This window comes from Theropithecus gelada, chromosome 13 (assembly GCF_003255815.1).
Source record: "Theropithecus gelada isolate Dixy chromosome 13, Tgel_1.0, whole genome shotgun sequence".
NCBI classification, from domain to species: domain Eukaryota; kingdom Metazoa; phylum Chordata; class Mammalia; order Primates; family Cercopithecidae; genus Theropithecus; species Theropithecus gelada.
The window spans coordinates 51,757,563-51,770,755 of NC_037681.1; the positions used below are offsets into that span (position 1 = coordinate 51,757,563).

Consider the following 13,193-nt stretch of genomic DNA (forward strand, 5'->3'; position numbering starts at 1 on the left):
CTGAGTAGCTGCCTTGGTTGTTAGATTGAAAAAACATAGTGTATAAAGGGTTCAGTACTATCTGAGGTTTCAGGCATCCACTAGGGTTCTTGGAATGTATCTCCTGCAGATAAGGGGAGACTACTGTATTACATCTCAGCTTCCATAAAACTTTACTAATTTGGATTAAGAACACAAGCCCGATTTAGTAAAAAGCATCCATAAATATTCAGAGGTATAGTTTTGTTTCATCAAGTAAAAAGAGCAACTAATTCCAACTGTTGAAGTAGTAACAAGTAAAGGCTTCACCAGGCTTGCCTCGATGAAGAGTTAAGACATATTTTTAGGTCAATAGCACAAGATTATTGAATAACTTGTATGCTACAAACATGCTGCTTCCACTCATCAAAACAACCCAACCATCTTTACTATTCCAACTTGCTGAGAACCATGTCAGATGTTGCCTTCAAGAATGAAATGTTTCTCAAAACTGTTCTATCAAATGTAGTAGCTATTGGACATAAAACAGGTAATTTATTTCAGACTTTAGCCAGTTTTCATGAAGTATTTATTTCCAGCTTCAGTTTATTCCAACATTAATTTATGATAGGACAGTTACTAAAATTAGCCATTTCTCAGACTATAACTTGGAAATCATAAGAAATGGACAATTTAGGTCACTAGTCAAAATCTTGATTCAAGTGATGATCCAATAGCTTACAAATGTCTTCAATAAACTGAGCTTTGAGGCAGAACAAAAAACAGAAAAATCTAAAACCTCTCTATCCCAAGCACCAATAATGGAGGCTAAGCAATTACACCTACAAATCCTTAATGACAGGTCTCTCCTAATGAAAAAATCCTGCCGGGCGCGGTGGCTCAAGCCTGTAATCCCAGCACTTTGGGAGGCCGAGACGGGCGGATCACGAGGTCAGGAGATCGAGACCATCCTTGCTAACCCGGTGAAACCCCATCTCTACTAAAAAATACAAAAAAACTAGCCGGGCGAGGTGGCGGGCGCCTGTAGTCCCAGCTGCTCGGGAGGCTGAGGCAGGAGAATGGCGTAAACCCGGGAGGCGGAGCTTGCAGTGAGCGAGATCCGGCCACTGCACTCCAGCCTGGGCGACAGAGCGAGACTCCGTCTCAAAAAAAAAAAAAAAAAAAAAAAAAAAAATCCTGAGATTTAAGCACTGTGACTTACAGAAGGCAGGCTGACTTAATGAGGAAATTTACTTTCAATAAAAAGACAATCGGCAATATTTTATTTTGGGAACTTAGCATTTCACAGATCCTCAATATGTTTTGAGGTAGGTCAAATATTAATAGTGTATTTTACAAACAAAACTCAAGCAGATGTTTTGTTACTTGTCCCAAACCACAGGAGCAGTTCTATCATGGCCAGGAAGAACGTGGTCTCTCAGATCTTTCAGATTAATCTGTCATGTGTGAATTTAATGGTAATCACTTGCAAATATTCATGAAAAAACAAAAGACTAGATATAGAAATTCTACTTTGGGATATTTTAAACTTCTTAAATTTATCCTATAATGAGTATATACTTGTTCTCATTACAAATACATATATAACTGATCTTTACAATTACAAATGAGCGCAGGACTGACTATGTTGTTTTTCTGCCTTTTGGGGTGAGTAGAGCAGGGAGATAATCAGCAAGCTTTCCTCAGAGCACTAGGCAGCCTTTAACTGAAGGTGCTACGTTCGAGGCACCATTGACTATGATTTGGGATCATAGGAGAGCAGGTCTACTAGTGGAACCAGGATTCAGAAAAGATGTCTGGATCCAAAAAGGGGAGGCTCTTTGAAAGTCAAAGATGAAGAGAAAAACAATAACATCTCAAGCTACTGATCCTGAGTTATACTAGGGTATTACAACTACTTGTGAGAGGAGCTCCTACAAGAGCAGTAAGCTTGTCCCAATAAAGCCTATTAAAGTTATTACTAACTAGACAAGCCACAAGTAAAACTAAATTGGTATTTTATTAAAGTGACATCTATAGAAGCAAATATCTAAACATTTTTAATATGAGCAAGTTTTACTTGTCATGTAAATTCCTCTCATTGTCACAAGCCTAATTCAATTAGCTCGTCATAATTCCTAAAATAATTTACTAAAATTCAGCTCATCTTGACATAGGTTCTTGAGCCAGTATTCTGAACTGTTTCATTATAAAGTTCCTTCTATTTAAACAGTTGTAGAATATTAGTAATAATAAAACCCAGCTCTCCCAGTGCCTGCCAGGCTGCCTCTGCCCATGAAAATGCGATTATTTCTTAAAATGTTAAGCTCACCACAGATTCAGCAAATCTATTCCTAGGAATTTACTCAAGACAAATAAAAATACATGTCTACGTAAAACTAGTATGAGAGTGTTCAGAGCAGTATTATGCATAAAAGCAGAAAACTGGAAACAACACAAATGTCCATCAAGTGGTGAATGGTAAACAACATATGGTATATCCTTATGATGGAATATTATTCATCAATGAACAGGAGTGAAGTACTGAATCATGCTATAACATAGACGGGCCGGACACGGTGGCTCACGCCTGTAACCCCAGCACTTTGGGAGGCTGAGGTGGGCCGATCACTTGAAGTCAGGAATTCAAGACCAGCCTGGTCAACATGGTGAAACCCTGTCTCTACTAAAAACACAAAAATTAGCCAGGCATAGGGGTGCATGTCTGTAATCCCAGTTACCTGGGAGGTTAAGGCAGGAGAATTGCTTGAACCTGGAGGCAGAGGTTGCAGTGAGCCAAGATTGTGCCATTGCGCTCCAGCCTGGGTGACAGAGCAAGACTGTCTCAAAAGAAAGAATAATAACAAAAACATAGAGGAACCTACAAAACATTATTCCAAGAGAAAGACACCAAACAGAAAAAAACTAAATAGAACATTTAATGGTTCTATTAAATGACTTAACTACAAGACAGAAAGTAGATGAATGATGACCTGGGCCTGTGGAATGGTAATGGGAGTGACTACAAATGGATGCAAGAGATCATTCTGGGGTGATGGGAGTTCAAACACTGGATTGTGATAGTGGTCTAACAACTCTTGAAATTTACTAACAACCATTAAGTTACATACTTCAAATGGATTAACTTTATGGTATGTAAATTATACTTCAATGAAACAATTTTTTAAAAAGCAATTAGACTTATTTAAAATTAAAACATCACGGAAACGTGTAACATAGAAAATGACAGTGTATACCCCTCTCAATACCATTCCAATCATTGTTAATAATTTGATCATCACTGTTAACAGTTTGGTATATGTTCCTTCAGACACTTTTCCATGCATGTTATATATAGTAATATATATTAGTATTAGTTTAAGTATATATATTACTATTCCATGCATATACACACACACACACAATGCTACCACACTGTACATAAAACATTGTAACTAACTTTGCTAGCTTGGCAAATTATCTTAAACAGGAAGGACGGGTTTTTAACCAGAGAAATAATACGATCATCATTGTGCTATAGAGATTAATCAAGGATGGGAAACCTGAAGGTGAGGACCCATTAGGAGACTACTGCAACAGTAGCAGGCTGGGATTAGGGAGGCTCGTGCCTGTGTGGGAACAGGCTGATCTTGAAGTCAGCTCTGGGTGCAGGGGTGGCTGCAGGTCCTACTCACACTCTGAGAGAGATCCTGGGTGTTCCCCACGTTGCTGAAGTGATCCACCTCCAGAGCCACAACCTTCCCAGTCTTCATGAAGCCAACCTGATAAAAGGAGAAAGGAGAGTGATTTATCAGAAGTCCCCTTTCCCCCACCTCTCTGTCTCTCTCTGATCCTCCCTCCCATTTATGCCACCTGGAGGAAATAAACAGAACACCACATCATCCCATGAGAAAAGAGTGACCTTCAAAAGTCAGCAGAAGGTAACAAGTGAAGAAGAGAGGAACTGACCTCTCCCCAGCGGCGCACACTTGGCTCCCCACCCCTGGACACCCTTGTCCCCACACCCCTTCTTCTTGCTACTGGCACCTGGCTTCTGGTCTAGGAGGGGAGTAAGGAGGTTGGAAATAGAGAGTTGGTCGTGATAGGGCAGGGAGGGGAGCGCAGGGAAGAGAAACTAGGAAAGATACTGGACTGTCCCCTCACGGATTTTGGTCAGAAGACAAAAAAAGTTGTATTTCACAGGAGCATGCACATCCTTGACCTTATGTACACTGTTAAAATACCCTTTACAGGCTGTCACACATACAGAAACTGGGACCCCGAAAGATCAAGGAACTCTCTTCAGGCCCACAAGAATTTGGGGCGAAGAGAACTATAATCCCTTGCTGGGAGCTAAATTATGAAACAAACTCAGTTTGACACTGAAATGCACCCAGTTCAAAGGCCATGTTCAAGGCCAGTTCATGGAGAGAGGGCTCCCAGGTTTCTAGAGCTAGGCGGAATCCTGGTAAGGTTCTGCTGATGTTTACAGGGAAAGGGTGCATTGGTCATCCACAGAACTCCAGAAAAGGGACTGTAAGTGTGGACAGTCTCCAACCATGATCTGGGAAAGCCGGTGCTTATCCGAACATCTTGGGGCTATCCAGGCTCCTGGGAAGTTTTATTTCTCACAGTAAATTACTAAGCTGTCATTCCAATATTTACATCAGGCCTGTGATCATGTTAATGTTGGGCTACCAAGCACGATGGGTTGACCCTGAGTCTGCTGGTGAATCATGTTTCTGAGCCTGACCAGACTCAGAACACAGCAAATCCACAGAAGTCACGAATGCCACCCTTGGGAGATGGGGTGCCAGCCTCCCTCAGCACTACCTTTCTGTGTTGCTGTTAGCCTACTTGAATTTCTCTTCTTGCTATATCTTATTTGAACTTCTACAGATAGGCAAAAAGTAAGAGTGCAGCTCTAGGAAGCCTGGACATTTGGTCCCAGGTTTCCTCACAAAATGGCACTTCCCATCCCAGCACAGCCCCAACATCTACAACCTTGTATCTGGCCAGGAAGGGATGTCTGCCACCAGTTATCAGCATGTCCTCATCACGGTCCAGCATGCAGCGCACAGGGCGGCCAGTCCTGGGGGGTACCAAAAGGATTAGAAGCCTGTGAGCCTTCAACAGCAGCTCAGCCCTGCGAGTCTCAGAATAAAAACAGCCAGGAAGCCACCTTTTCCACCTGCACGCTGAGCAGACCTGTACTGGGCTGCTTTGCCATCTAGGCACTGTGCTAGACAAGGTGGAGAATATAAGGACGCGAGGTATGTGCTTTCCTTCAGAGAGCTCACAGCCAGATGGGGAGATCAGACGTGGACACCTGTGCCAGACCACAATGGAACAGGTGATGTTACCCTCCCACTATGCCCAAGGGTTCTAAAAACAGAGGGCTGTGAGAATTCAAAGCAGGGGGAAACGAATTCTAACAGGGGGAAGTCCAGAAAGCCTTCCTGGCAGAAGCAGCCTTAGTCTTCTTCCCAGAGCCAGATGAGAGAAACAGGCTTTGGAACTCACTTATATGCGGCCAGGGCCACCGCCGTGGACACCAGAGTGCTCCGGGTCTCCTTCCCTCCAAAGCCTCCTCCCATTCTCTTCACTCGAACCACAATCCGGTTTGCTGGAACTCCCAACATTTTTGCAACAAAGCTCTATGGGTAAAAGACAGAACATTCACACTGAATGCATTATCTGAACTTATTTCAGGCCTGATGCAGAGCCTGTCCAACATGCATGGACCTAATTACTACTGTGAATTCTGAAATTCCTTGATTCAAAATCCCCATGCAGCCTTGTGGTTAGTGATGCCGGGGCCTGCCAGACTGAATTCAGGCATTGGTTTTTAACCAGAGGGCAAGCAGTTGGTCACAGAATACTTTTAGAAACTTATTCCGTCTGACCAGGTGACCAGGGACTGGGAGATCATGAGAGCAGGACCAGCTGCCAAAAACACTGGCAACCGCTGTCACATTACAGGCAGTAGAGAAAGGAGGACTATTTGAGCTGCTGTAGATAATTTAGTGGGCCCTGTGGCTATGACTTAATCCAATACCTTCATTTTACATATGAGGAAACTGAGGCAGGATATGACTTGACCAAGGCCATAGGCACTGAAATGATAACAGGCAACATGTACCAAACTCTAGTCTAAATATTAAAACTCATCTAATAATTACGACGACCCACCCAGGCCCCATTTTATAGATGAGAAAACTGAGGCTGAGAAAGGTTATGGAACAAGGTCAGTGATACCAGCTTGTTGGTGACTCCAGGACTATGACACTCGAGTACCCTCTGGACCAGCCCACATCTCCCTCTTTCCATTTCCCACATGGCCCTCCTGGTTTGCTAGGAGCTCCCCGCTGCCCTGTCAGCCCCTTGAGCTGACCCAAAGGCACCTACCTGTGTCTTCATGGTGTTCTGTGTAGACACAAAGAGCTCCATCTCTCCTTCCTCGCCTTTTGGAACAGCAATGGTGCAGTGAGTCTCCAGGTAGAAGTGCTCTTGGCCACCGATGTATAACTCCCCTGGGGAAGCAGTGAGATCCCTCACAGTGAGCTCAATTCTGCAGAAGGGGCCAGCTTGCCTAAGGAGAGAGTACACTCTGCCAAGTGGCCTGGGCAGGAAGCAACTGATCACACGGTTACCTGAGGGGTAACCTCAAGGTTTCCCACTTGGGGTGGAAAAGGATCCCAAAGTCTTAGCCATTTGGGAGCTGAGTGCTCTACCCTCACCCCCACCCCCTGAACAAAGAAACCAGAATGACACCGAAATGCATCCAGTCCAAAGTTCTCTTCTCACTGCAGCTTATGGAAATCAAGGATTTTGAAAACTGTCATTGTACAGTTTTGGAAAAGGTAAAGCAGGGACTAATAGATGTGATCGAAATGCTGAAAACCAGAGCATCTTCTAGAACCTAAGCTACCAGGCCTGGTGGAGAGTTGGCTTCATAGTGACTTTGCAAAGCACAACAGCCAATGTAAAAAACAGTTCCAAAAGAGGTAGTCAGCTGCATTGTCCTGGGGTGAGAGCAATGGATTTGATTTCACAGTGTCAGAGACAGAGGTGGAGGGAGAGCAGGGCAAAGGGAAGAGGAGGGAGGATGCTAGTTGAATATGGGTAAGGACTGCCTTCAGGTAGGGGGATGATGAGAGTTTGTGTGGTTAGAGGCCTGGCAGACCTAAGGCTGTCAGGCATCTGTGGCTGTTATCTTCCCTAGATGATCTTCCAGATCAGAATACTCTAGAATCTCTCTAGAATCATTAGGTCCAATCTAGAGACAGGAGAGTAGAGATTAAGATGACTGAAGCTCTTTGCCAGCCAACTGTCTACTATTTTGCTACAAATGTAAGAGGGAATTTTCTGTTAGGAAATGTCTGGAAATCACTTCCCTGCTTCAGGGTTCAATGCATATCTCTTGAATTTAATTTGCAAACCAGGGCCACCCCATTCCCACTGTGGCACGGAGCAGCTCTACCTGACACAACATTATCTGCTTCGGAAAACCCCTTCTTGAGGTCCCCTTTCTCGATCTTCAGCTCAGGTCCATAAAAGGAGTTGTTATTTATAGCATCCTGAGGATCACAAAGAAGTTTCAGAAATGTGACTTTTAGCAGGGAGGGAAAGATGGGTTCTGATTAGGGAAAGAGAAGCTCTCTGAATTGTTGACTCTCTTCCCATTAATGAATCTCTATATGCTTCTCATACAGACTTGAAGTAAGCTCTACTGTAGCCCAGGGAATCATCTTCCTCCATTTCCTCAGCTGTAGGTGGACAACCCTGGACCTTGAGGAAAAGCAAAGAATACCACAAGGACCAGATGGAGGTAAAATTTTGGGAAGGAGGAACTCAGTTTGGCTGTTGTTAGTGGACTGGGCCTAAGATCGTAAAGGGGAAGATTTCATGGGACCCCAAATCCCAGGGTTGAAAGGGATTTTAAAACCCATCTAATCAAATCCTTATCCACTGCTCAAATCCCCTCTAGGGGATCATAATAAATGCACATCCAGGGACAAGGAGCTCACTCCTCTACACAGGCAGCCCATTCTCAGTTACCTCAATTGTGATAATGGCTGGTAGTTCTTCATAGGTGATTTTCACCCCTTGGGCAGCTCTCTGTGTGTGTTCTGGGGTGTCAGCAACCACAGCACCAATGATATGCCCAACACAAGTAACCTAGTAGCAGAGACAGACTGTTAAAGAACGCAACCAGGCTCATAGTGAAACAAATTATTTTTGGATTGTTCAAAAAGCCAAAAGAAGTCCCTGGCCTCACAATCAAAGCACATTTTAGGAATGCCCTGGGGCCTCTTAATTTCCTTATCCTACTGATTGAGGACCATTAGGATCAAGATGCCAAACACATTTCATCTCAAGGGCCAATTCTGAGTATTTAGTACTGGCAGACTATTGAGAAGCTGAACCAGATAGAATGTGGCAATTGATTACTCGTTTGCCGTGAGCAGAAAGGGGGATATGGCACCAGGAAGTGTGTTTGTCAATTCAGATTCACTCCAACACCATTGGTCTTCCTATGGAGACTCAGAAGGCAAGGCCACATTTGGCTAGTTACTATTAATTGATCATGACTAATCTTAGACCCTGACCCCCAGTTTTATTTTCTTTTCACCACACCACTCTCTTCTATGTTCTATTTCCCAGATTTATATCAAAAGCTTCTCAAAGGCTGTAAGGGCTGTAAGCATCAATATAAGGCATGTAAGACATATGCTTACAAGACGTGATACTTTTTTTTAAGTATTGTGTCCCATACTTCATCTAATACCCAAAAGCAGTAGCTCTCAAATGCTGGTTCTTAGACTTGATGACCCATAAAAAGATTTTAAAAAATTTATATGATAATGATTGTTGTTTTCTTTTCTTCAATAATTCAGTTTCATAAAAGCTTAATGGATCTCCTTCAGAGATAATTTTCATCCAACATCCCCAAAAAAGTAAACAACAAAAAATTTTTGTCCAACACATCACTTTAGAAGATGAGGTTTCTGACAATAGGAACCAACAATTAGCATGCATGTCTCTGATAATTATCTTTGTGGCCCAAATAAGCTATTGACTTAGTTGGTTAGTGCTATGGTGGTTAAATCTGGCTGTTGGTTAGTGAAATGATGGTTAAATGGGGCTAACTCTCACTAGCCATAATGCTAGCACTGCCCTGAGAAGCTCTTAAAGTATGTAAAGCAACTTGTTCTTCTATGAAATGCTCTCCTCATGGAGTCCTTGTTCTCACATTTTTAGTTTTTTGTTCTTTCCTTCACTTTTACATCAATAATAGGATGAATTCACTCTTCAGAAATACCCACTCATGTCTAATTTGCAAGATTTGATGTCTACTGGAATTACAAAATGACTGTCGAGAACTATCCTATGAGTAAAATATAAGGACTTTTGTAGCAGCTGTCTTAAATATTTGAATGATTTTGTTTGTTGCTGCAGAATTCCATATAGTTGAAATCAACAGATCAACTTTTGTGTAAGTGAATTATCAATTCATGTAGTGGTGGTATTGTGATTTCTAGTTAGTTTGTTAAACGTGTTCTTATTTTATTTTAATTAAGGAGTTTACTGTTGTACCTTAAGAACCCAATTGTTAGTTCAAATGTAATCACCAGCCTTGTTTTACTGCCACTTTGGCATAGAGACATCCTACTATGTACAAACAGCAGGCATCAATTAAATAAACAAGTAACATATTCTATCCCTTTGTGGATTGTGCTGAATATGGGCCAACTGGATGATGGCCACAATCCATGCAAATACATAACCTTTCCAGATCAGGAGTTTGGAGCAATGTACACAAATTAAAACTTCAAAACTTATTCAATTTACTTCATATAAAAAAAAATCCAAGACCTACCTTATCCTTTGCAAAGACTGTCTCATCATTACAAATTCCAGTTATGTTACTCCCAGGAATATCATCAGCAGAAATGAAACAAACAAACCCTGGCACCTTCTTGGCTTCTGATATGTCTATGGACCTGCAAGAATGAGTGGTGTGAGGGGCCCGGCCAGCAAGCTGGAGCAGGGGACCTATCACCTAGTTGGACAACCCTGTTTTTGTTTTGATTGGCTTGGCTCCATCCTAATTCCTCGTTTCTCTGCTTCTTTTCTATTAGATTCTAATTCAATTATATTCTATTCTGCAAATGTCGATTAAATCCTCACCATGTTCAGGCCACTATGCTGAATGTTGCTGGGGATATACAGTGAATAAGCCAGCCAGACAGAATTGCTCACGCCTGTAATCCCAGCACCTTGGCAGGTCAAGGTGGGCAGATCACTTGAGCCCAGGAGTTTAAGACCAGCCTGGGCAGCATAGCAAGATCCTGTCTCCATTTAAAAATAAATAAAGTGAATAAGGCAGGCCAGGCCTCTTTATACCTTACGTGGTGCCCTGTCTGGTCTCCAGGTACAAGCGAGCCATATCAGAACGAACAGCACTTACTCTGGAGAGCTCTGGCTAACTCACGCATCACACTTAACTCCCTTCCAAAAGCAGCACATGGGGCCCTGCTGTGCCACTGATCCAATGGCCCTGAACAGCTTTATAGAGCTGCATTTCTCTCCCTGCATTCATGGTGCTATCCCAGCATGACCGGGCATCCTACCATAATGAGGAAACATGAACCTCAAAGGGAGAATGCCTGAATATATTATCAAGGGTAACAGTCTCAACTATATACTGATCATACTGGCACATGCCCCCATAGGGAAATAGGGCAACACATTTCAGGGAAAGGTATGGAAACTGCCCTGAAGTACTAACCATCTTCCAAATGCTTAATCCTTAACAAGAAACTCTGAAAGTACTTATCCAAATTCCCATTTTATGTTCGGGGAAACTCAAACTCAAGGAAGTTAGGTAGTTTGTCCGAAGTCACTAAGCCAGAAAGCAGCGTAACTGGTATTACTGGAACTGAGGTTAAGTTAGGAGGGTTAAGTTCTGTCCTGCCACACCCACCTCCAAGTGTGTGCAGCCCGGGAAGACCCTAGTTGTTGCAGTTACGACAATGTCAACCCCCTCTTCCTCTTCCATCCATTCACACATTGTTTGGATGGAGGTGGTTTGAGTGAAGATAATGTGGGTTATGGTATTGTCAATATGGGCTGAAGACAAGGGAAAAAAGGGAAAGAATGTATCCTATAGCTGGCAACCATAGGAACGTAAACACTTTTTTTTTTTTTTTTTAGGGACCTGAACAAGTTTATTTATCTGTTAGATTTCAGCCATGCCTGGTTCACCATTCCTGGAGGGAGTCCGTCTCCAAACTAGGAGCAGCAGCAGAGAAAAGACCAATGACAAGGAAACCTGATTCCTAGTCCATGCAGTGGGCCCAAGGAAGGGCTTTTCCTAGCTGCTCTACTCAGCAGGCTATGTGTCTAACGCCCACCAGGAAGTGAAGTTCACGCTGTCTGGCTTGAACATGCAGAGGCAGCACAACGCAGTTGCTCAATTGCTTGGCTTCAAACTCCAACTCTGCCACTTGCCAACTGTGTGGCCTGGGGCAAGTAACATACCCTACTTGTGCCTTAGTTTCCTCATCTGGAACACAGAGATAATAATAGGAGCTGTCTAGAAGGTCTTCCCCTCTCTCTAGCCTGAGAGGTCCTGGAGGCACCTCATTATCTTTGCATCTCCATGGCCTGGAGGATGAGAGAAGTCTCCTGGGTGCTCCCAGCAGCTCCCTCACAGCATTCCACCAACTCCTCCTGGCGGTGACACTCACTTGATCTTGGCGTGGGCCCGGGTGCTGGTGACCAGCCGGAGAGACAGCTCATTCTCATAGCGAGGGATGTCGTCACAGTACACGGCCTCACCAGAGGCCTGCATGTTCGCTGCCAGGTGGGGCAGGGGCCGGCCCACCATGTCCTCCTCAGACTGGCCCTTGGGCACCTCCTGGAATGACAGGGTCATCAATCAGGCTGAGCTGTTGAGGACACTGCCTCTCTACAGGCCCAGGGGACACTGGAGAGCTTCAGGCTACATGGCAAAGCACACCAAGGGGTAAGACTAAAGAATGCAGGGGGCGTGGGGCAAAGGGAACAGGAAGGTGGATAAGTGATGGCAAGAGTGGTCGTAGTGTTGTTTTATAAAAGAACAACAAGAAAAAGAAGAACCTACATTTCCACTATTTGGGGATTGGGTAAATAAATTATGCAGCCCCATATAACACAATAGTATGCAACCATTGAAACATACTTTTGAAGGACTTTAACTAGAAGGATTGTTCATGCAAGCATAAAAACAGGACATAAAACATCTGTGTTTGTATTTGACAATAATTCAAATTCTGTAGGAAAAGATAATATATGCTATAAATATAGTATATACATGTCCATATATGCATAGGAAATAATGAAAAGAATTAAACAAAAATATAATAATAATTTGCTCTTGGAGGTGGAATTTTTGGTGATTTTTATTTTCTTCTTTATACTTTTCCATATTTTCTAAAATGTTTTAAATTATTGATTTTATAATAAAGTTGTTTTTGTTTTACAAAGTAATCATAACAATGGCTAATGTTTATTGAATGTTTCACCGTATCCCAGGGACCATCTAAGAAATTTACTTTTATTAACACGTTTAATCCTCAAAACCATCTTATGAAACAGGTATGTGATTATCCACATTTGCAGGTGGGTATAATTAACCTGCTTAAGAGGCACACAAGAGGATAAATAAGTTGTTCAAGGTTGCACAATTATGAACTGGCAGAGTGTGGATACAAATTCAGGCAGCAGGCCCCAGAGTTCATGCTTGGGCCAACCACACTCCAGTGTGCAGGGGGCAGTAAACTGTGGCCTGGGGGCTGATACAGGCCCACTGCCTGTTTTTGTAAATAAAGCTTTATTGGAAGACAACACACTCATTCATTCATGTTTTGCCTGTGGCTGCTTTTGTGCTACAATGACAGAGTTGCGAAGTTGCAATAGAAACCATCTGGCCCACAAAATCGAAAATGTTTTCCGGAAAAGTTTGCTGAACCTTTACCTAGCACCTCTCAAAAAGCTGGAGTAGATAGATGGTTTGTCTGTTTGTTTGTTTTAGCATGCTCAAAAAGACTTCTGGCTTTGCACATTATCCCTCATGTTAAAATAAAAATCTGTAAAGAAGAGGTACAGCTAAGAGTCTAATCCCAAAGAGAGAAATTTAGGCAAACAAGGGAGAAATAGTGACTAGTGACATTAACATCTATACGATT

General features: G+C 42.8%; 1 protein-coding gene across 1 annotated transcript in view; it reads right to left on the reverse strand.

The window, feature by feature from the left end:
• XDH (xanthine dehydrogenase) overlaps window positions 1–13,193 on the reverse strand; it is an 81,862-nt gene that overhangs the window by 29,390 nt on the left and 39,279 nt on the right. Inside the window, exons 17-24 of the mRNA XM_025354288.1 lie at window positions 11,715–11,884; window positions 9,842–9,965; window positions 8,020–8,139; window positions 7,442–7,538; window positions 6,367–6,491; window positions 5,482–5,615; window positions 4,963–5,050; window positions 3,654–3,740 (exon numbers count right to left, since the gene is read on the reverse strand). Of these exons, the coding sequence (XP_025210073.1) occupies window positions 3,654–3,740; window positions 4,963–5,050; window positions 5,482–5,615; window positions 6,367–6,491; window positions 7,442–7,538; window positions 8,020–8,139; window positions 9,842–9,965; window positions 11,715–11,884 (945 nt within the window). The remainder of the gene's footprint in view (window positions 1–3,653; window positions 3,741–4,962; window positions 5,051–5,481; window positions 5,616–6,366; window positions 6,492–7,441; window positions 7,539–8,019; window positions 8,140–9,841; window positions 9,966–11,714; window positions 11,885–13,193) is intronic.